The sequence below is a fragment of the Delphinapterus leucas genome, chromosome 6 (assembly GCF_059928025.1).
Source record: "Delphinapterus leucas isolate spDelLeu-1000000601 "Yukka" chromosome 6, BTC_Dleu_Yukka2, whole genome shotgun sequence".
Classification (NCBI taxonomy): Eukaryota; Metazoa; Chordata; class Mammalia; order Artiodactyla; family Monodontidae; genus Delphinapterus; species Delphinapterus leucas.
In genome coordinates, this window is record NC_143134.1 from 14376654 (window position 1) to 14397588 (window position 20935).

A 20935-nucleotide genomic window follows, 5' to 3' on the forward strand; every position below is an offset into this window, starting at 1 on the left:
AAAAAAAAAAACACAACTTTCCAAGAAATAAAATCCATGTATAAGTTTGTCTATTTCATTACAATCAGGCATATTTTTGCTCAGTTATTTCTATCTATTAACTCCTAAAAGTTATTAGCCAGGGTGTCTGTGTTAGGTCGCCTCTAAGATGGCTCCCATAGGCCCTTGCGTCTTGGGACTCACGCCCTTGTGTAATCCTCTCCACAGTGACTGAGTTGGATTTATTGACTCCTATCAACAGAATATGGCAGTAGTGATGGGATGCCACTTCTGAGATTAGCTTATAGAAGACTAGAGAGAGTCTTGGGTGCTCTCTCTTGGATTGCTCACTTGAGCGAAAGTCAGCTGCCATACTGTATACAGTATCTCAGACAAACTGTCAAGTTAACTGGATAAAAATGGCGAGTTTCCTACTCAACCCGAAAAGAGAATAAAATTTATTCTTAATTCTGATATCTGCTCAAGTTTGTGAACCATTTTCTTAGAGGGTAAAAATTCTCCCTACCCCAGAAATATGGTCACCAGCTGCAACATTAAAAAAATATATGTAAAGCTGAAATGGAAAACATAAATTAGCTTCACTTTGCAGTAATAAAGGTCATAATCTATTGATATGGAAATACCTGGGATCCTTGAAAATAAAGACTCCACTTGTTAAAAGAAGTAGATTCAATTATTAAATTACTAAATACATACAGAACCTAAAAATAAAACAAAACCCTTAAACGACTGAGGATTGGGATCCATTTGTGATTTCACCCAATTTTAATAATAATTAAGTGAGCACCATATAAGAAACTAGAGCCTAGTCACAGAGAAACAAGCAAGAGACAAGTTAAGAATCTGCCGAGTTTATAACCAAAGTTTAACAGCTGAAGCAACTGGCAATCCATCGTGACCTTAACTGGATGTGTTTGCATTCATGTTACTGTAAAAAGTATGTTAAGAGCCAAAAACTCTGCCTATGCACCAAAAACACATTCTACTTGGAAAGCAACACCTGGGCTAGAAGAGCGTAACCTCTGCTGTTTCCCGGCTTTATTTCAGAGTGAAGCCGGGTCCTACCTGGGGTCCCAAGCTGACCTAGGGGTCCCCAGTGACCCAGGAACGCAAGGAGCACACCTACTCCCGCCTCCTGACACGGATTCCTCATTTTAATTAGCCAACTCCGCTGTCACTCAAGGTGCTTCGCACAGCCATTGGCCCCAAAGTCTCGCTGGTTGGCAAGTTTCTGCCAACTGGAGCACCGATGGTCATCATTTCCGAGAAGAAAAGTAGGGGTGTACAGGGAAGAGAGGCAAGAACTCTGAAATATCTAGGGGGACACCCTTACCTGAGCGACCTGCGATTCCCCACCGCCGCCGCGACGAATCGGCCTCTGGGCGGGGGCTTTCAGCCAAAAAGAAAATGGCTCAGCCGGGAAGGGGTGCCCAGGCCATGGAGTAGCCGGTTCAAACTTTATTTGTTCACGCTGGTGAAGGTGAGGTCGGGGAGAATCCCAGAAACAGCACCTGATCCCTCCGAACTCAGCGTGCCCCAGGCTGCAGCAACCTGAACGGCCGACTCTCCGAGTTTTGACGTTTCCTATTGTTGCCGGAAGTGACGTCCGTATTCGGGGGCGCTTCAAGAAGAAGTATTTTTATCCCCTCGATCTACGATTCGCCACAGAGTCCCGGTCTCTCACTTCGCAGTCCGAGCCCCTGTGAGCCTCAGAACCGGGCAGACTTCGAATCTGCACCTTGGGATCGGACTGGACGTAGGAAAGACTCTCGGCAGGGTCAGTCTTTCCAGGGCTCTGTACGAACGTGCTGTGGAATCTGCAGCGGGGAATCCAGGAGCTCAGGGGAGCCGGCAGCTTGGAAGGTCCTGCCGCGGTGCGTGGCGGGCTTCCACCCGCTGCTCAGAATACAAACGGTCGGCGGGAGAAGCGCGTCCCGGCGTGGGCGTCGGGCCGCAGGGAGTCGTTGCTGGAGGCTGGGCTCCCGGGGCTCTGGGATTGCACATGCTACCACCTCCTCTGCCCGTTGTGCGGGGCTGGAGGCCTTTGGAGCCCGTTCTTTGCTCGGCCGCTGCTGGGTGAGCGCGGGGGGTGCAGGCGGGGCTGCGCCCCGGGATGGGCCGGGGTCGCCTCTCTCCGCTGCCCTAACCGAGGCCCCGGCTGGGGCGAGTGACCAGGGCTGCCTTTTCATCCTTTTAAATCAAGTGCAGGGGAGGAGAGCGCTAGACGTGCCTTGCCCATGAACCCGACTGGGATATCCTTTTGATAACGAAGAAATGGGAAGAGCTCATCTTCTCAGATCAGGTTGTAACTTAGGGTGGGAAGTCCTAGACGGACCGATTCCTGCTGTTGGAGCCTCTGAGCTGAGGGGCAGTCCGGCTCCTCGGAAATACTGATGAGAAGGAAGAGCTGAGAATAGTTGATGTTTTCCTTGCTTTACATTTCCCTAGTGTTTCAGTGTTTCTCCACTTTCCTACAGGACTATAGCTTTTTCCCTTACCGTAAAAAAAAAATCAATCTTGAAATTTGGATTCCGGAATTACGGCTGTAGTAGACTGTTTTTCTAAAATTATCCACAAACCTTTTAACGGTTTTATATATGAACACAGCAATCCTACAGAGTTATATACTTGACCCTTACTCCCCGTTTTCCCCAATTTTCTCCTCTATTTTTTTTTTTTTTTTTTTTTGCTGTACGCGGGCCTCTCACTGTTGTGGCCTCTCCCGTTGCGGAGCACAGGCTCCGGACGCGCAGGCTCAGCGGCCATGGCTCACGGGCCCAGCTGCTCCGCAGCATGTGGGATCTTCCCGGACCGGGGCACGAACCCGTGTCCCCTGCATCGGCAGGCGGACTCTCAACCACCGCGCCACCAGGGAAGTCCTCTCCTCTATTTTTGATAGATAATATTTAGCGTTATGAGCTGTCACAAACTCTTAGCCCTCGACCGTCATCTTTACACCAGTCGGTGTAGTTGCTTCATTCTGAACAAAAATCACTGAGTTCAATGGCATTCCATTGGGAGGCATCATTTAATGGCCTCTAACAACGGTGAGATTCAACTAGATTAAAAATCTTAAAAATGCTATTTTATACCATTTCCACGATGTCTCCTGTAATAAATTCAGTGGGGCAGACCTAACTAGTAGCGGAGAACTCTCTGAGGAAGCTAGGAAGCAATATGAGACCATCTTAGTGGTTGAATCTGTGCTACAAGCTGAGTGATATATGCTTTTGTCTTTTAATTTCTTTTTATAAGGGTTATAAAGCGAAAATGTTAAGCGATTTCTTAAAAAGTTACTTTTCATGTCTGAAACTACTATGTTTAAATGTGCACAAGTCCTAAATTGGCTTTTTTTTAATATCTTAATTTCTAGGGTTTTTTTCAGTTTTATAATAGAAAAGTAAAGCCTTTCATGCAAGTGTAGAGCAGTAGCTGTAATTTTTTCTATAATACTCAAAAATATTTTAACCCCTTTGTTTTTTTCTATCCTGTTTATCACTTGTCTCCTTCACCTGCAGATCCCAGCTGTACCTGTATCTTACTCTTCTTCAAAATATTTATTCTGCTGGTACTGAAGAGGATGTGTTCCAGGGACATACTTTGTTGTCAGAAATTCCATTACCAAAGGTAGAAATAATGAGACATTGGTATATGTTACAGGACTTCAGAGAAAGGAAGGACGGAAAGATACCTTAAAGTGTTAAATAAAACAAAAATTCCACGTACCGCAAAGATGGAACATACATCTGAAAGGATTAAAGGAAGTCTGTGGGAAGAGATAAAATTTATATTAAAATTATAGAATGTCTTAGGAGAAAAGGTCCCCCTAGAAGAATTGTGTTACGATACGTGGGTCTGGAACTTAAAACGAGCTAACACCTACTATATTGGCCAGGGGCAACACCCAAGAATATATATTTTTTGCATTCAACAGCCAGATTAGTTCCCACTTTGTCTTTCCCAGGAAAATAAAGACTGGTCTTGGGAAGTCATCTTCAACCGCTTCCATATGCACATAAATCCCCCAGTCATCCTAAAAGATGTTAGAGAAGGTTTACCCTTCTTGGCCAATATATTGTAGAATGTGATTTTTAGGATCACTTCCTCTTTTCTCTAGTTCCCTCCCATTTGACACTACTTGAAATTCCCTCTGCCTAAAAATGTGTTTAGTTGAAGTAATTGGTTGGCTGAAAAATATTGACTAAAACCCACGCGTGAGCATTTAAAAGTATATTCAATAACGTGTTCTTTACCGTGTTGATAAAGGAGAGGAAGCTTGGAACAGGAATATTCTATGTTCTTTAAGAGGAGGAAAGGGTACAGAGCTGGGTGGCCAGTGGCTTAAAATAGAAAGCTTACTAAATTTAGGATTTTGCGAATTGCTAGCCCACCTCTGGTTATGCGTAGATATAGGGAAGGTGTGTAAGAAGGTGATTTGTATCCTAGGCAGCTGCTGGGGTGTTGACTAGGGGGAAATGACCGTACTAACTCTACTTCGCCTGATTTATGTGTTGTTCTGTTTTGTTTTTAATGTCAGTGACCTATTTTTCTATTTGTCTTACATTTTACATGTAGATTTTCAACAACATACCTGGAATTAATTATTGAAGGATGTGAGGTACCCTTTACATCAAGGGGTCAGGATTTATTTATCCCATTTGGATGTTCAGTTGACACAGTACCATTTATTGAAAAAGACCATCCATTTTTCCAGGGCTGCTCTGCATCAACTTTGTCATAAGTCTAGTGTCATTGTATGCATGGTCTGTTTCTGTACGTTGTTCCATTCCATTGTTCTGTTTGTAGATATTTTCAATAATTCTAAATTTAACTTTATACTGAGTCTCATTATCCAGTGGTTGAATTTTCCAATTTTGATCTTCTTCAGCATTATGTTATTTATTGTTTATCTTTTGCATATCTATGCAAAGTTTGGAATCAGCTTGTCAATTTCCACCTTTAAAAAACTGCAGGGAGTTTTGGGGAGGGATGGCATGGAGGGAATACATTGAATTATGGATCGACTTACTGAGTCTTTAAGTCCTTGCTCAAGATGTAGACCTCTTATTTAGGGCTTCTTTAATTTATCTCAGTGAAGTTTTCTGGATTTTTTGTTTTGAGGTCTTACAGATCCGTTTTAGATTTATTCACATGTTTATGATATTGGAGGCTAGTGAATTATTTACACATTTTTTTAACATATTTAAACATAATTTAGAAATTATTTGGGTAGTACAGAGAAATAACAATTGATACTTGTATATTGGCCTGCTATCCAGCAGCCGTGCTAAATCCATTTGATTTCTTTTGGATTTTTTCAAATACAATTATGTTGTCTGTGACTAATGACATTTTTATTTCTTCCTTTTTAGTCTTTATTCCTTTTATTTCTTTTTCTTGTATTTTTGTACTGCCTAAGACCTCTAGTACAGTATTGGATAGAAATGGTGAGAGTGGATAAGCTTGCCTTTTCCCAGTCTCAGGAAGAAAGCTTTTAATATTTCACCTTTACATATGATGTTTGCAGTAAACTTTTTGTAGGTATCCTGCAGATAACTGCAGGCAGTTCCCTTCTATTCCTAACGTCCTAAGAATTATATCCTAAATGTTGAATTTTATCAAATGCCTGAGTTTGTTGTTTTTACTGTTCAAATTGTTTCAGCTTTGACCACTGGAAGCTGTTTCATTTGGTTCCTGTGTCCCTATGACATACGTGTGGGATTGGTTTGTTTGTTTTGTGTGTAATTTCTTACTTTCTAGAATTATATAATGCCTCAGGCTCATCTCATATATTTCCTGGCCCAGTCCTAGAATTGGCCATTTCTCCAGGAATCCAGCATTACACATATTCTGCATCTATATTAAGCTAAACATGAGTTCATACTTGCATGTCTAACTAAACCATGAGGCGTGGCTCATTCCAATCTCGTCCCCTTGCTTATCTGTAAATTCCCACTCCAGCAGTGCGAATCCTGGCTTCTACTATTTAGCCATCCATTTGCTTAATTGTTCAATTCCAGCATATATGTGGAATTAACTCATATGTACATGGGAGACAACTTTATACACTGGAGTACAGTGTTTCTGTGCAGCTCATTTTGCCTTTAGTCTCACAGGCTCCACTCATTCCCAAAGTTACTTAGCAGCTTTTCCATCCACCCCCTCTGTGAGGTAGCTTTGCACATTACCTGTATGTGACCCTCCCTCTTACCTCTGAATCCTTGCAGCCGTGATCTCTGTAGTTTTTATTGTCTCTACAGTTTTGCCTTTTCCAGAATATCATAAAATGGAAACCAAACAATATGTACCCTTTTCAGACTGGTTCCTTTTACTTAGCAATATGCATTAAGGTTCATTCGTGTCTTTTTGTGGCTTCATAGCTCTTTCTTTATTGCTGAATAATGTCCTGTTGTATGGATGTGTTAATTTTTTAAACTCATTTGGCTATTGAAGGACATCCTGACTGCTTACAGTTTTGGGTGATTAGGAGCAGAGCTGCTGTAAACATTTGCATGCAGGATCTTGTATGTGCATTAAATTTTCAAGTCACTTGGGTAAATAACTCTAAGCACGATTGCTGATTGTATGGTGTTTAGCCTTGTAAGAGCCTGCCAAACTGTCTTCCAAAATGGCTATGCGATTTGCATTCCCACCCACCAAAAATGAGAGTTCCTGTTGCTCCATATGCTCATAAGCATTTGATACTGTCAGTTTTTTGGATTCTAACCATTGTGATAGATATGCAGTGGTATCATTTTTTAAATTTGTAATTACTTAAAGACATTCGATGTTGAGCATCTTATATGCTTACTTGCCATCTGTGTATCTTCTTTAATGAGATTTTCAGATATTTTGCCCATTTTTAAATTGGCTTGTTTGTTTTCTTACTCTTACATTTAAGAATTCTTTGTATACTTTGGAAACAAGTCTTTTATCCAGTATGTGTTTTATGAATATTCTGTCTGCAGCCTGTCTTTTCATTTTCTTAACAGTGTATTTTGTAGAACAGAAGTTTAATCTTAATGAATTCCAAGTCAATTTTTTTATGGGTTGTGCTGATATTTTCTAAAAACTCATTGCTAAACTTGGGGAATCAGAGGTAGTTGCCTATAGCTGAGCAAGTTATATGTGTCTGGGGGTGGTGGGTGGGAGGGGAAGCAGAGGGAAAGTAAAAGTCTAGGGTTTAGCAGCTTCTTATACGGACTTTCAAATAATCGTTCTTATTTCAAGGCCATGGCCTTACCCTTCAGCCTTTCAGAAGTATCAGGTCCCCTCATTTCTGAACCTGTTGCTGTTGTTGGCTTCCTCCTAAACAGGAGGATGGGATTGACCTACCTTTGCTCTGCTAGGTTGGTTATCACCCATCCATCCATCTTCCAAAATTTTGTTGACGCATCCTTTGTCATGTGGAATCCCCTCTAGTTTTCTTTACCCTGATGAGTATATATGGTTTCTAATCATTTACTTTCATTTTAGTGGTGTTTAGAAAAGGGAATGAAGGTAACATGCATTTAACCAGCTGCCATATTTAACCAGCTGAATTCTGAATTTAACTTATCTATTTTTATTTTTTAAGCAAACAATCTGATTTACAACTATGTAAGTTCAGAACCCTGGGAATACTGACCAAATCTGTGCTAAATTTCTTTGTCTCCATTTCTTACTGATTTTTATTATGTACCCTTTATAAGCATCCACAATACTCATTGATGGAGATTATTTTAGGGTGATATGTCTTCCCAAATTGTACTTTGTTGTACCATTAAGTATTTGGGAGAGTGTCATATAATATCAGACACACTGTTAGAAGATGAACATAAGGCAAACTTATTTTTTTAGTGAAAAAATATTGAGGGGGGAAAAGTGCACCTGACATTCAGGAATATATGGAAGGTACAAGACAGTACTACACCAGTAGGGAAGATGAATTAGGGGAGAAATAGCTAAGATAAATATGGTAAGTGTGTACGAGATTGAACAAAAGAGATTAGAGAAGCTTCAAAGATACAAAGAGTTGAGCAGTGTTTTATGGATTTTTTTTTTTAGGTGAAAATTTAGATAATTTCCAAAGCTGGAGCTGAATCGAATGTTAAATAATGGCAACAGGTGACTTAAAAAGAAGCTTACGGAACCTAGAACAAGTGCTTCGCTTGCTGAATTATCCTAGAGAGGTGGATTGTTTAGGGTGAGCTACAATATCAAACTTCTTTATATTATTTTCAGTAATGATGTGAGGTAATGCTTGACATGAGGGGAGTATCTAAATAAAAATCTGGATTTTATCTGGGTCCTTTAAATTTTTTCCTTGAAATGACTAAGAGATGCTTAGAAAGCAGTCAGGAGTTTGTTTCTAAGTAGGAATTAATGAAAAATTCCAACTCAGGAGATTTAAAACAACTTTTAGAAGTAGAAGCACAATATTGTTAGAATCAGGTGTGGTCTCTATACAACGTTTAATCTCACGGAAGTGTAATGGATTTCATTAGTTCTGTAATTTACCACCCTCGCACACTTAGTTGGGTGGTATTCCTTTTTGATTCGGGAGATTCTAGTTAATAGATTTCTTATGACAATTTATACCATGCTTGAAGATTGTTATTAAGCTATCTCACTTAAACCTTTTGCTTTAGTTTCCACTTTCCAAATGTGACTTACTCGCCTTTGTAGAATGTCACAAGGTACATTTCTTCTCTAATTCTGCCAACCTAATACGGTACTCCCATCATCCTCTTATCGTTTAATACCTCTTTTTCTTCCTCCCTGGGATGGCTGACTGGTTAAATGTTTCCCCCCACTAGAATGCAGCCTGACATCTGGGGCTTTTTGTTTAGTTCACTGCAGCCCCCCACATCTAGAACTGCCTGGCACATCTTAGAAGCTAATTAGACATTTATTCAATGACCGTGTCGAGGGACAAGTCCAGATTAGGCATATGTTCAAGAAGTGAGGGAAACTGGGTTGGTTTAACCCAGTAGAATCCTAGATAGTCTTGTAAACTAGGGAAAGCTAACCAAGAGAAGGCTGCAAGTGAATGGATACTGAGGAGACTAGGGAAGGTTTAGCTCTGATGACTGTTATTACGAGCATCATATGTGAGGAGCAGAAGGCATTCCCTAGTCTGCTCCCACAGTGTGTACCAGTCATATACTGGTTCCTCAAAACAGGGAAATCTCTACTATCCAGACTGGCAGGGGCTGAGTCAGTTTGAGTAGCCAAGTTTTCTTCTTCCCACTTTAAGTATTAACATTTTAACAGACATTTTGGTTAGGAATAATTCTAAAATATACTGATGATTCTCCTGTCTTCTGAATACAGCATTCAAACATTTGATTTTCTTATTGACCCGAGTATCATTAAGAACAAGTTTAGATTATCTTATAAGACAGTAATGTCTGCAGGGTTTATTGAGACGGGTAGTGCTACTTGCTGCTGCTTCAGGTTGCGCTCCCCGATCCGACATGCACACATATACGTACAGATACACACTCCGCGTATTTTGATTCTGTATACTTTTTGCCATTTTAAAATTTTTTCCTGACATCTGCTGTTTTTCGTGTTGGCCTGTCAATTTATAATGTCTGTTTCTCTTACTGTTTCTAGTCTAAGTCCTTAGAAACTAGGTAACCAAGATTTTTGAGATTGTTTAACTTAAGAGGTATTAAATGCAGACCTGGCTGTTTTCTATTCATAATGTGGATAAAATGGACACATTTTGCTCTAAAAAAGTACTTTTTCCGTTCCTGTTTTGAACTGTCTTACAGAGAGACAAGGTTGCTAGAGCAGTTTTCTCATTGGGTAAATTATAATTTTACCCACGAACATAAAAGAGAAACAATTTATGTTTGTCCTGCAAAAAACAAAATATAATCTTATCATATTTGTTCTCTGCCTTATTGAAAAAAATTGGGCAGGGATGGGGAGATTTATGTATGTGTTTGAATTTTGTGGAAAACAAATGTTCTAAGTAAGTACATTATCGCATCAGTTGAACAAATACTTTCTGTGCCTTGTTGTGAGAGAATCAGTGAAGGCACTTCTTGAGAAACAAGATCTGTGTGTGGAGACAGTTAGACAACAGTACAAGGCAGAGCATCAGGTGTCAGATCCTGAACACCTGGGGAGTCGTTCTGAGCGAGATCCTTGTGGATCAGAAAGATGGCTTCATGGGAGGCTTGAGATTTGACTGATGATTCACAAAGAATGAATGACAGATAACAGAAGAGTAGGATACCTTTCTGGGCTGGAGGAATTAGCGTAAGATAATAAGGTAGATTCCAAATGAGCCTGATGTCAGGGGAAGATAGTAAACTGGTCAGCCTGGTCACAGTTGATAGCTTTTCCAGCCCTGTTTTCCTCATCTGTAGCTTAGAATTCCTAATATTTTCCCTCTGCAGCTTTGTGATAAAGAGCAAGTGAGGTAATGTGAGAAGTGTTTGCAAAACCGTAAAGCCTACTTGTGTACTGTAAGACCGTACGTTTGCTTTATTAGTAGGAGAAAATGGACTAGATCGAGTAAGGCTAAGCTTTGGAAAATCAATAAATACTGTGGTAAATAGACTGTTGGTACTAAAGAGTTTTTGTTTCATAGTTAATTTGCCTACACTGGTTTAGAGTAGGGGATGGAATCTAAAGGGTCTTGTGCATCACCTAATTATTATGGCTATTGTGTTAAATTATGAGTTTTTGACAGCATTTCTTTTATTTCCCTGATTATCCAACTTTGTGGCATTAAGCTTATTAAAAATCTTTTTCTGTTTTTCCTAACAGTTTGGTAAAGGGAGACACAGCAGCCTCTCTGCCCATCATCAGCTATTCCCTTACCTCATATTCACCTTATGTAGCAGAACTTCTGGTGGACTCCAATGTAGAGCTCATAGCAAAGAATGACTTACGCTTCATAGATACTGTCTACAAGGTATTTTGAATTTATGAAACAATAATTCTTTTAGAAGTCATTGAATGGTTTTCTTAAGATTAATGTTATTATAACTCAAATATATGCCACATACATAGTTGACAGAGTATTTTCAGATGCATTTATCTCCTGTAAATGCAGTCCCTGTTATAATCAAGATGCTATTCAGGTTTGCTGTATGTGTCATACTCTAATGAATATGAGGACTGGTAATTGTCATTGGCTATCATTTGCCTTTTTTAGATCAAATTTTAGTAAAATTTGGTATACTGGCAGAAGTTAGAGAGAAATGTGGTTTTAGTGAGTAAAGTTTGTGGTTCAGAAAATTGTGAGTTAATTTAGTTGTTTATAAGAAGGGACTACAACTTATGTTGGAACAACTTGTGTTCCTTGAGGTCTGAAACCATGTCTTATTATCTACTCTAGTACCTGCACTTGTACTATATGTATGCTGAACTTAATCTCATGTTTGATTTTTCAGAACCCTACTTTGTATCATTAATTTTTGCTCACGTACTGTGTTTTTCTTAACCTTTTTAAAAAAATAGTAAAGCCCATTTATCAAATCAAATCTTGATTTTTTTCTTTTTTAGGTAGAGTTTGATGAAATGGTAGCCTTTAAATATAGTCTCTGTTTAATCTTCCCTTTCTTTGTCTCTCACCCCAGAAAGCTTCCATGGAAGCCTGAGAGGCACTTCTAGGAAATCCCAGGGTCCACAGAGTAGGTTTTGAAAATTACTGGTTTAATCTGTATCTCTCATTTTATACATGAGAAATCGAAACTCAGTAGCCTACCAACTTGTCTAAAAATCAAGTCATGATTTCTATAAACAAATAGAACTGTGGTTTTCTGATATCTGCTATAGTAATCTTGTTCAGCGAGCTAAGGAGTTTTTTTTTTTTTTTTTTTAGTACCTATGAGGATATTTGAACTTTTTATATCTTTTTTCATCTCTCTGGACAGCTATCTATCCTCTGGTACATCCCTAGCTAACTGTTTCCTACTTGTTCTCCTACCTGGTCAGGACTCACAGCACCCCTACAGGTTTCTTTAGTGCCCTATATATAATGGCTTAATCCTCCCCTCTCGCCTCTCAAAAATGGCAGTATATCCCTGACCAGGTGGTCATTTATAATTTTGGATTTTTGAAAGAAATTGCTCCCAATTATTTCATTGATCTGTTTGCTCTTTACAGCTTCTTCGTGATCAATTTAATTATAAACCAATCTTGACGAAAAAGCAGTTTCTCCAATGTGGATTTGCAGAATGGAAAATCCAAATTATATGTGATATTTTGAATTGTGTGATGAAAAAGCACAAGGAGTTGAGTGGTCTTGAGAAGGTAATTTTATTAATAGATTTTAACTTAGGCTAAGTTGCTATATTTTAATGTTAAAAAGTCAATACCCTAGTCAGCAAATTAATGCATAGTGCAATTACTGCACTGTTGACAGGTCTGGGTAACCTTACAATGCCTGATGTTTGCTTTAAATACTAGTGACTTGTTTTTGCACATTTGTGACTTGGAGCTACTAGTCCTAAACTAATAGTTCAAACATAATACATTTCCATCACTTTGTAGTTTTCAAGAGACGTGTAGTCTCATTAGACTCGGCATTATTTGGCAGTCACATTTCATATGAAAATTTAAGTGATAGAGGAATTTAATATATACATCATGCTTTCCCACATAATTTATGACATCTTAATACCTTTTTTTTAGGCTCCATCACAACAAAGAAAAAAAATCAGTTCTGCTAAGTCAGAACCTTGTTCAAGCGCTGAGAAGACATCAACTGAACCTGTGGGCATTGACGTCACTGGCAGGTTTATGACTTCGGGAAAGGTGGGAAAATACAAAGAGAATGCGTCGTGTAGTGTTAAGAGTTACCTACCTAGTCAATCCAACGTATAAGGTTCACTTTTCTGACTAGCATCTGGTAAAACATTCTGCTTAGACATTAGAGTGTAAGGATTTTTAACAGTGCATATCACATATTATCTGGGAACATTCCTAAAGTTATAAGAAGAGGGTAGAAACGTACAACTGAACAGCCTTTCTCTTTATATTTCTAATCTTTAGTTCTGCCTCTTGCGATCATGAACATTTGCACTTAATTACGTATCTAGTCTTCCTAAAGACCCTCCCTTTACTTACAGTGATAGGTCATGATTTACGTACATTCATATTTCTATACCAGGACTGTGAATTATCCAATGATTGATAGTTCCTTAAATCTATAATCTGGTTTTGGGGTAGTGTTTTGAATATTTTCTCTTTGTTGGTAGATATCTTCCCTGCCCTTGTCTGCTTCAAGCACCTGTGGCTGAATGAGTCCAATGCCTTTAGGGATAGTTTTTCCATCTCCAAGGGAAAATGAAGCCAAAATATTATTTTATAATGGTAAATATACTTTCAGCTGTCTTCCACCTTGGGCAAGCCCTTTGAGATTGAAGGATAGACTACCAGATGAATAACCGATGTGTCGTTAGATAAAGGAATGTGAGTATTTTTTGGCTGAAGTAAAATCTAGGGAATTATTTTTCCCCAATTCAAAATATGAGTTATATAAACAGAATCTGTGAAGATATTTATACTTTATGCCATTATAAAAAGTAGTGACATTTAACTGTAAGAAAAAGGCTCTTATGTCAGTAACTTTTAAAAAAAATATGCCTGTTTTGCTCCAGGTGATGAGGGCAATATGAAAAGGAATGTAAGTGTCTTGTATCCTTTCCCAACTAGAATTTATCTAAACAGGGATTTTCTTACACTGGTTTTTTTATATTCATTGTGCTTAGCACAGGATTAGGTCCACTGTAAGGACTTACTAAGTATGAGTTGATAGAACTGAATGCATTTTTCAATCTTCTATTTCAGTATGGGGGCTGAGGGGTGATCTAAATTGTCCTAACAAAGAAAGATACAAAATTTGAAGACATTAGACTTTTTAATTCTCGTAAGATAAAGTTTCCTTTGTTATCCATCAGAATTTTGTAAATTACATCAAATTCTTAATTCTCAGAAATTTGAATAGTGATTAAAAGTATTCCAGTTTAGAAAAGTTGGAGTAGTAAGTGCATTCCTTTGTTTACATGAAAAACTGAGTCAATACTGAAGCAAGTTGTCTCCTCCCCAGTGCCTTCTCTGGGGTGGTAGTTGTGACTTCTATGTCACATGTGCTGAGTTCATGTTCATACGTGGATTGCCCGTAGAAAAGGAAGTAGGCAGAAGAGTCCTACGTAAATGCGGTTTGACCTGGTGCCTTTACTCTCAGGACTTTCCCTTAGTTTGAATTGTTATTGACAGTTTTATGTTTTGTGGTTTGTTTAATACAAAAAAAAAAAAATTGTAATGAGTCCTACTCATAAAGCCAGTTCTTGATTATCTACATGTGAATAGTGTGTTAACCTTTTAAAAATAACTTCTTCTTATGGAACATTTCAAACCTGTACAGAAGTATCCATTCTGTGATTCAGCAATTTGTCAACTCTTAGCTAATCTTGTTTCTTCTTAATTGTAACCACTTTTCCCAACATCTTTTCTCCCAAACCTGAAACCATTTGAAACAAGTCCCAGACATCATTGAATAAATATTTCAATACTTTTGTAAAATATAAGAATGCTTTTTAAAAATCATGACCACAATTGTATCATCACACCTAAAATAATAAGTTTGTAATATTTGGTATATGCATATGTGGTAATTTAAACTTCTGTAAATCTTAAATGGAAGATAGGATGTTTCTTTTGAAAAATTACTACGTGTATGTTTAAAATAATTGTGGAGAACAGGGAAGCATCTCTGACATGTTTTTCTCTGTGCAGAAGAAAGCTGTGGTGATCCGGCACCTGTACAATGAAGATGGTCCTAACATTCCTGAAGATACAGTAACAGATGTTAATGAAGCATTTGATATTTGTGACTTAAAGGCTGCTGAAATAAAGATTCCTGAATTACAGGTTCCTGAAATTAAGTGTGAGCGGCAAGTAAGAATCTGGGACTTCTTTAACAGATGCCAATATTTCTTGCTTTGATATACGTGATTATTTCCGCATCTAATCTTTGGAATGTTTCTAGCCTTTTAAATTATTGATCGTGACATGTTATCTTTGTTACCATTACTTAAGAATCAATAAGTCTTACTGAATATAATTCAAAAGATATTATTTGCTGCTTATATTTAGGGTACTAGGAGAGATGTCATGGGTAATGCAAAGATGAATAAGACATAGGACTTGACTTCAAGGAATTGACAGTCTGGTGAGAGATAGAGATATACTACTTTGTTTAGTGAAGGTTCTTTATCACCTCTTCCCCATATTGATGAATGGAAAAAAATGGTGCATTACCACCTTTTCATTTTCCTTTTGGGGCCCTTGCTGTCTTTTGCTCTCTTTCTCTCAGAATATCGTTGCTATTACTTTATTGCCACAGACCCCATTATAGTGTCTCGTCTCTACTGCTTCTGTTAAAACTTCTTTTTCTGTCCGTCTTCTATGTCTTGTGACTTCTGTACATCTTGGTATACAGTTGGCATTTAAAAACTACCAGATGGGGCTTCCCTGGTGGCGCAGTGGTTGAGAGTCCGCCTGCCGATGCAGGGGACACGGGTTCGTGCCCCGGTCTGGGAGGATCCCACATGCCGCGGAGCGGCTAGGCCTGTGAGCCATGGCCGCTGAGCCTGTGTGTCCGGAGCCTGTGCTCCGCAACGGGAGAGGCCACAACAGTGAGAGGCCTGCGTACCGCAAAAAAAAAAAAAAAAAAAAAAAAAAAAACTACCAGATGACCTTTAGGCTTACTTCCTGTTTATAGCAAACGGAACAATCTCATTTCTCGGTCATTTCCTCTTAGCTTTCTGCTAGATCTAGTTAAAAGAAGCTAGTCACTTATAGTTCTATTGTACAAACTGATACTGTTCTAAGAGCTTTATACAAATTAATCCATTTAATCTTACAAGACCCAAATGAAGTTGGCACTCTTGTCATCTTTTTCTTTTTAGATAAGGAAATTGAGGCATCGGGCATCTCGCATGAGCTAGTTTAAGTGTCCAAGGTGCCTGCTCCAGAAGTAGCGCTCTTAACTCTCATGCTGTCCTGCCTGCTGTAACTATTGAAACAACACGTGGAAATGGGAATACACTGAATTACAGGAATTTTAATCTGTGTAATATTTTTAATCTTTCTAATCATTTTAGGATACAGAAGTCAATCCTGAGATTATTGCACTACAGACTATGCTTGCTGAATGCCAAGAAAAGCTGAAGAAACTGACTTGCATAGAAAGTAGATTAGAATCTTTGGAAGAAAAAATGAAAGGGAAAGTGATGGTGAATGAAAAAACCTGGGCTGATCTTCTAAGTCGTGTCACTCTTCTTGAAACAGAAATGCTTTTATCTAAAAAGGTATTTTCTTTCCTTTACATTTATAGAATATCTCAAGATACAATAAAGTAATTCCTTTGTTCATTATTATTCTCTTATTTGGAATGTTAAATAAGAGAATACTTAGGTAATGGGAAGTGTTCAGTTGGGATGAGGGCCTGTTTAGGAACACCCTGTTTGGTGATGGTTGTTGTGACTATTGCTGTTCTCTTCATCAAATAAGATAATCTGACAAACTTGTAAGCTGAGCTTTTAGAGACAGTTATGTCATTTCTGGTCCTAGTCTGTCTTTCCTTCCTAGAAAGTTAGTAGATTCAAGTTTTCTCTCTCCTTCCACATTTAAGAGATCATTTTCTATATGTAGGAATTTTATGTTTTGCTTGTAAATAAAATAATCAAAAGTAAGTATTTATTATGTCATCTATATATTTTATGCTTAGCAGTAAGAGCATAAAAATGAGAACATATCTTTTTATTTTATTCTAAATACTAAATCATATCATTCCAGAATGATGAATATATAGAGTTTAATGAGATGAGTGAAGACTGTGCTTCTAGTAGCGACATGGATAATCTCAATCCGGGTAAGTTCTTGGCATACTGGAATTGGTGATATGGTAAGGAGTTTTCACAAAAATGTTTTTATAGTATTTGGTCATTTTAATTATCCTCAAACCTTATTTTTTTAGAAATTGCAAAGCTCCTAAGAACAAAGAAAATATCAAACTTACAGACTATAAGTCAAGGATTGCTAGAAAAGCCAACTTACATGTCTTACATGTAGTAGTTGCATAAATTCCAGTGTACAAAATGGCAAACTTTTAGAGATGTTTTACTCTTTTAATTGCAAAGTGCTTTAGAATAATAAATGGACCTCCAAAGTTTCTAATTTAAACTTAAGTAGTAGCTTTTGCATATATAAATAATATATGTAAGAGAAAAAAAACACATTTGTCAGTAACCTGTAAAGTGTTACAGACCTCTTGCATTTCAACAGTTCACTGATGGTGATAAAATGAGAAGGACCTAAAATTAGGACAAATCTTCTCCGTGTCACTTAACCTCACTAGGCTACTGACATTGTCATTGTGACGGAGCAGCAGGGATAAGATTTCTGAGCTGCTTTTCAGTTAAAGCTTTAATTTTTTTGATTCTTACACTTTTTGAAAAGACAAAGGTCTAAATTTTGTCGTGTTTGTAATTAAATCATATTTGCAGAAGAGATATTTTGTCCAGTTGAGAATTCATAATGAAGCTAACTTTTTAAATCTGTGGGTGTTTAACCTCATTAAATCTTTCAGCTACTATGTGTATAACAATTTAACAACAACACATTGTAGTGGTAACTACAGGCCTGCACTGTTCCAACTGCGATAGTAAAACATTTAATTCTCAAAGCAAGATAAGTGCTATTATAACCCATATTTTACAGAGGAAGAGAGATTAAATAACTGCCAAAGGCCATACAGCTGTTGAATGATGGGACATGTTTGAAAAGAGGCAAACTAGCTTTGACGTTTTCTCTTCAACACTACATATTCAGTGCACGTGCCAGTTTCATTGCACAGAAAACAAGTTCAATAACTAGGTTATTAAATAAAATTATTTGAGATGCTGCTTCTGGCAGTAGATTTATTATAGACTACAAATTTCAGATTTGGTAGAAGTTGAGTTTTTTCCATTTATCCTTCATTCATTACTCAACAAATTTCAAAGCTCAACTCTAAGATCCTTGAGAGCAAGAACTTTATCTTACGGTCTGTCTAACATAACGTCTGTGCTTCTGTCACCAGTATCTATCTGTATATGGTAGAAATCAAGTTTTTATGCATTGAAAGAGTACTGAAGTCTGCTATTTGCAAAACATTGCCTTTTCCAAGTTCGATTTCACCTGTTTGGGCTTAGTACTTTTTAAATAACAGGTTACAGAGCATACTTTTAACACATTAGTCCTATGCTAGGACTTAAGAGTGATGAGCAGATAGACCACTATCTGAAATGGATTATAGATTATGAATGATTTGAATACCTAGTCTCAAAAAATGTATAATCTGACCCTGATCAGTTGAGTCAAATTTATGAAGCCTGACACATTACACCTTACCTCTCCATGCTACCTGGAAGCAGAGGGTTTGAATTCCTTTTGATGTTGAGAGCGACAGTTCACCAGTCTGATCTGAGGATCATGTTAAGTTGGGAATGCTTTTGGTGAAGTTCATGCCCATTAGTAAGTAGAGGAATGGAGCAAACAGGCAAGAGAAGGAGACAGGAGAGACTGTGGCTCCATGAGAGACCAGAGTCCTCATGTGCTAACACTTTGTTCCCTGATTGAGGTTGTCTGTGTAGGCTTACAGCTAAACTATGTAAACCAGTTTAAATGGGTATCTGATTTTTTTTTTTTTTGGCCTTGTTTTTGCAGCCAAATGTACCATGACTAAAAACATAGGGCTTATGAGATTGGTTGGACAGGAACTTATCTCTGATGTTCTGTATCCAATTTGATGGTAGGAAAGACTTGCCATCATTTTGTTGAATAATATCCGGATACTGGAAATGGAAAGTTGTTCAGTTCTTTAGAGTAATAAATCTGTGAACCTGAATTTTAAGCAATTTTTTTCCATACATATCAACTTAGGGTAGAATGTTTCCTGATTTTTAGGAAGTACATATAGTCAGTTTTAGTAATAGTTGCCACCATTTTAAGAAAAGAATATACACGGATCAGTAGCTTATTTAAAGATACATTAACCTGCATATTCAATTGATTGCTATCATGATAAAGATAATGTTACTTTTTGTGATCTTTATTGACCAGTTTTTAACATCCAGATCTCCATACGCAGGTCATTATCCTAAAAGAATATTAAAAACTCATCTAGACCTATACCAGTAGGCACTTTATATTGAGAGGTTTATGTTTCTTCCCTCTATACATAAAATTTTAGATATTTGACTCTACTATGAAAGGAAAAGGTAACCTAAAAATTAATTTCTCCACAGATAGAAAAAGCAAAGAGGAAAGGCAAGCAAATATTCCTTTGTCCTCTGGTTATAGTATGGTATCATCCGATTCAACTCCCAGAACCTCAACTATTAATTACTGTGGTTTGAAAGAGATTTCTGAGGTAAGAAGAACTGGCAGCTACTTAGGTGATTTCCTCTGTAAGGTCAGGAGAACAAGCAAGCATTAGATTTAGTTGCAGAAGCCATGGGCAAGAAAAATAGTGAAACTGTAAATCTTAATCTCATAAAAATTCTTTGTGATAAATAAACGGTACTTAATGCAATGTCTTAGACTGTGTTTTATATGTTCACGGTCCATCTTTGATTATGGTTTACTTTGAGAAATGGCCTAAATTTGTTGCTTTTAAATTAAAGGAAACAACAATCCAGAAAATGGAAAGGATGAAAAAAATGTAAGTAACAGAAAGGGGCAACAGAAATTCATTTCTCTATAGGGAATTGTGTTGGATTACGATATATAAAGAATGTGCATGTGTGTTTCAAACCTTGAAGGTCTCTCAATCAGGTGTGGAATTTCCTTCAAGACTCCAGTGGATAATAAATCCACCTCCAGTTATGTGTTTGTGAGATAAGTCACTGTTTTTGTTTCCAACAAGTGATGTAAAACATTGTTAATGGAATTAATTGGAGATTAAAGAGTGCAGTGATGGTTTTGGTTGATAATCAAGAAGTTATCTATTTTTGATAACTACTTTATCAAAATATTAAATTGTGTATGTAGATGGATGGTTTGGAGACATTTTAAGTATTGTGAAAGTATTGCTAGTCCTTTTCAGAAAATTGTTGGTATGGTAGTACTAAATATGATACTTTTATCTAGTACAAATATGAAATTACATGATTTTTTTTAAAGAACAGTTGAAAGAAAATATGAAATGAAATTGTGTAAGATTATCATGCAGCCTACTACTTTAAAAGACTATAATTTTTTTTTTTTTTTTGGAAATTGAGATGTGCCAAAATAACTTATGCTTCAAGAATTAAAGACACATAATTGACTCCAGTTGTTTTTCCTCCCCTTCTGGCCATAGTATACTTATTAACAGTAACTACCTATAAATAATCACTGAAATTTATTTAAGGCTCAAAAGCATAACTGCAGCAACCTAATTCCTATGCCTCACTATGAATTTGTTATTTACTTAATATATTATTTATGTATTATATTCCAGGTTTGAAGAAACTGCAGAGTTACTGAAATGTCCAAATCACTAATTATAGAATTTTCTGCATGAACCTCTCTAGGACTTTGGCTCCTGTACATAGAGTTCTCTGTACAGTTTTAATATACTGTAATATTTTTATTAGAATTTGAATTCCATTTGGTATATTAGCTTTTTCATTCAATGTTGAATAAATACTTAAATATTTTTGTGCTGTGCTTATACCGCTTTACAGTTTTACTATTCTTAGGAAAACTTAGGTGCCAGTACATTTCTTTTACAGCGTGAAGTCATTCCAGCACTGTATTTTTGTGTTGACATTTGTTGGCAGCGTGCTAAGTAGTTTTTTAAAGTACAGGCTTGAGGACCATGGTTTACATCCTGTTGGAAACACTCCACCTGGGACTTGCATGTTGTCCCCAGGAGGCTCTCATACATACCATCTTG

At 37.4% G+C, this 20935-nt stretch overlaps 2 protein-coding genes across 11 annotated transcripts in view; one reads left to right on the forward strand and one right to left on the reverse strand.

Moving 5' to 3' along the window:
- FBXO8 (F-box protein 8) overlaps positions 1-1903 on the reverse strand; it is a 39582-nt gene extending 37679 nt beyond the window's left edge. The window contains exon 1 of the mRNA XM_022594901.3: positions 1334-1903. The gene's annotated coding sequence lies outside the window, so the exon portion shown is untranslated. The remainder of the gene's footprint in view (positions 1-1333) is intronic.
- CEP44 (centrosomal protein 44) lies at positions 1268-20695 on the forward strand. Of its 10 annotated transcripts, XM_089912723.1 has the most exons (12): positions 3539-3627; positions 4576-4773; positions 8047-8185; positions 10768-10915; positions 12112-12258; positions 12640-12762; positions 14746-14907; positions 16116-16322; positions 16810-16885; positions 19302-19426; positions 19680-19717; positions 20498-20695. In XM_089912723.1, the coding sequence occupies exons 3-12, from the start codon at positions 8097-8099 to the stop codon at positions 20538-20540; spliced, it is 1158 nt and encodes a 385-aa protein (XP_089768849.1). In that variant the 5' UTR covers positions 3539-3627; positions 4576-4773; positions 8047-8096; the 3' UTR covers positions 20541-20695. The 10 variants fall into 10 exon arrangements, with proteins under 10 accessions (XP_089768852.1, XP_089768853.1, XP_089768851.1 ...); XM_089912727.1 differs by lacking the exons at positions 4576-4773; positions 8047-8185 and adding an exon at positions 1269-2076 and having other exon boundaries at positions 3519-3627; XM_089912725.1 differs by lacking the exons at positions 3539-3627; positions 4576-4773 and adding an exon at positions 1983-2076.
- The last annotated feature ends 240 nt before the right edge of the window (positions 20696-20935 follow it).

What these genes read in the sequence shown, in the direction of transcription:
- CEP44 (XM_089912725.1), top strand. Translation starts at nt 8,097, where the DNA reads ATGGCAACAGGTGACTTAAAAAGAAGCTTACGGAACCTAGAACAAGTG. An exon ending in AGTTGAGTGGTCTTGAGAAG is followed by an intron (nt 12,259 to 12,639) that starts GTAATTTTATTA and finishes CCTTTTTTTTAG; the next exon opens with GCTCCATCACAACAAAGAAA. An exon ending in ATGGAAAGGATGAAAAAAAT is followed by an intron (nt 19,718 to 20,497) that starts GTAAGTAACAGA and finishes ATTATATTCCAG; the next exon opens with GTTTGAAGAAACTGCAGAGT.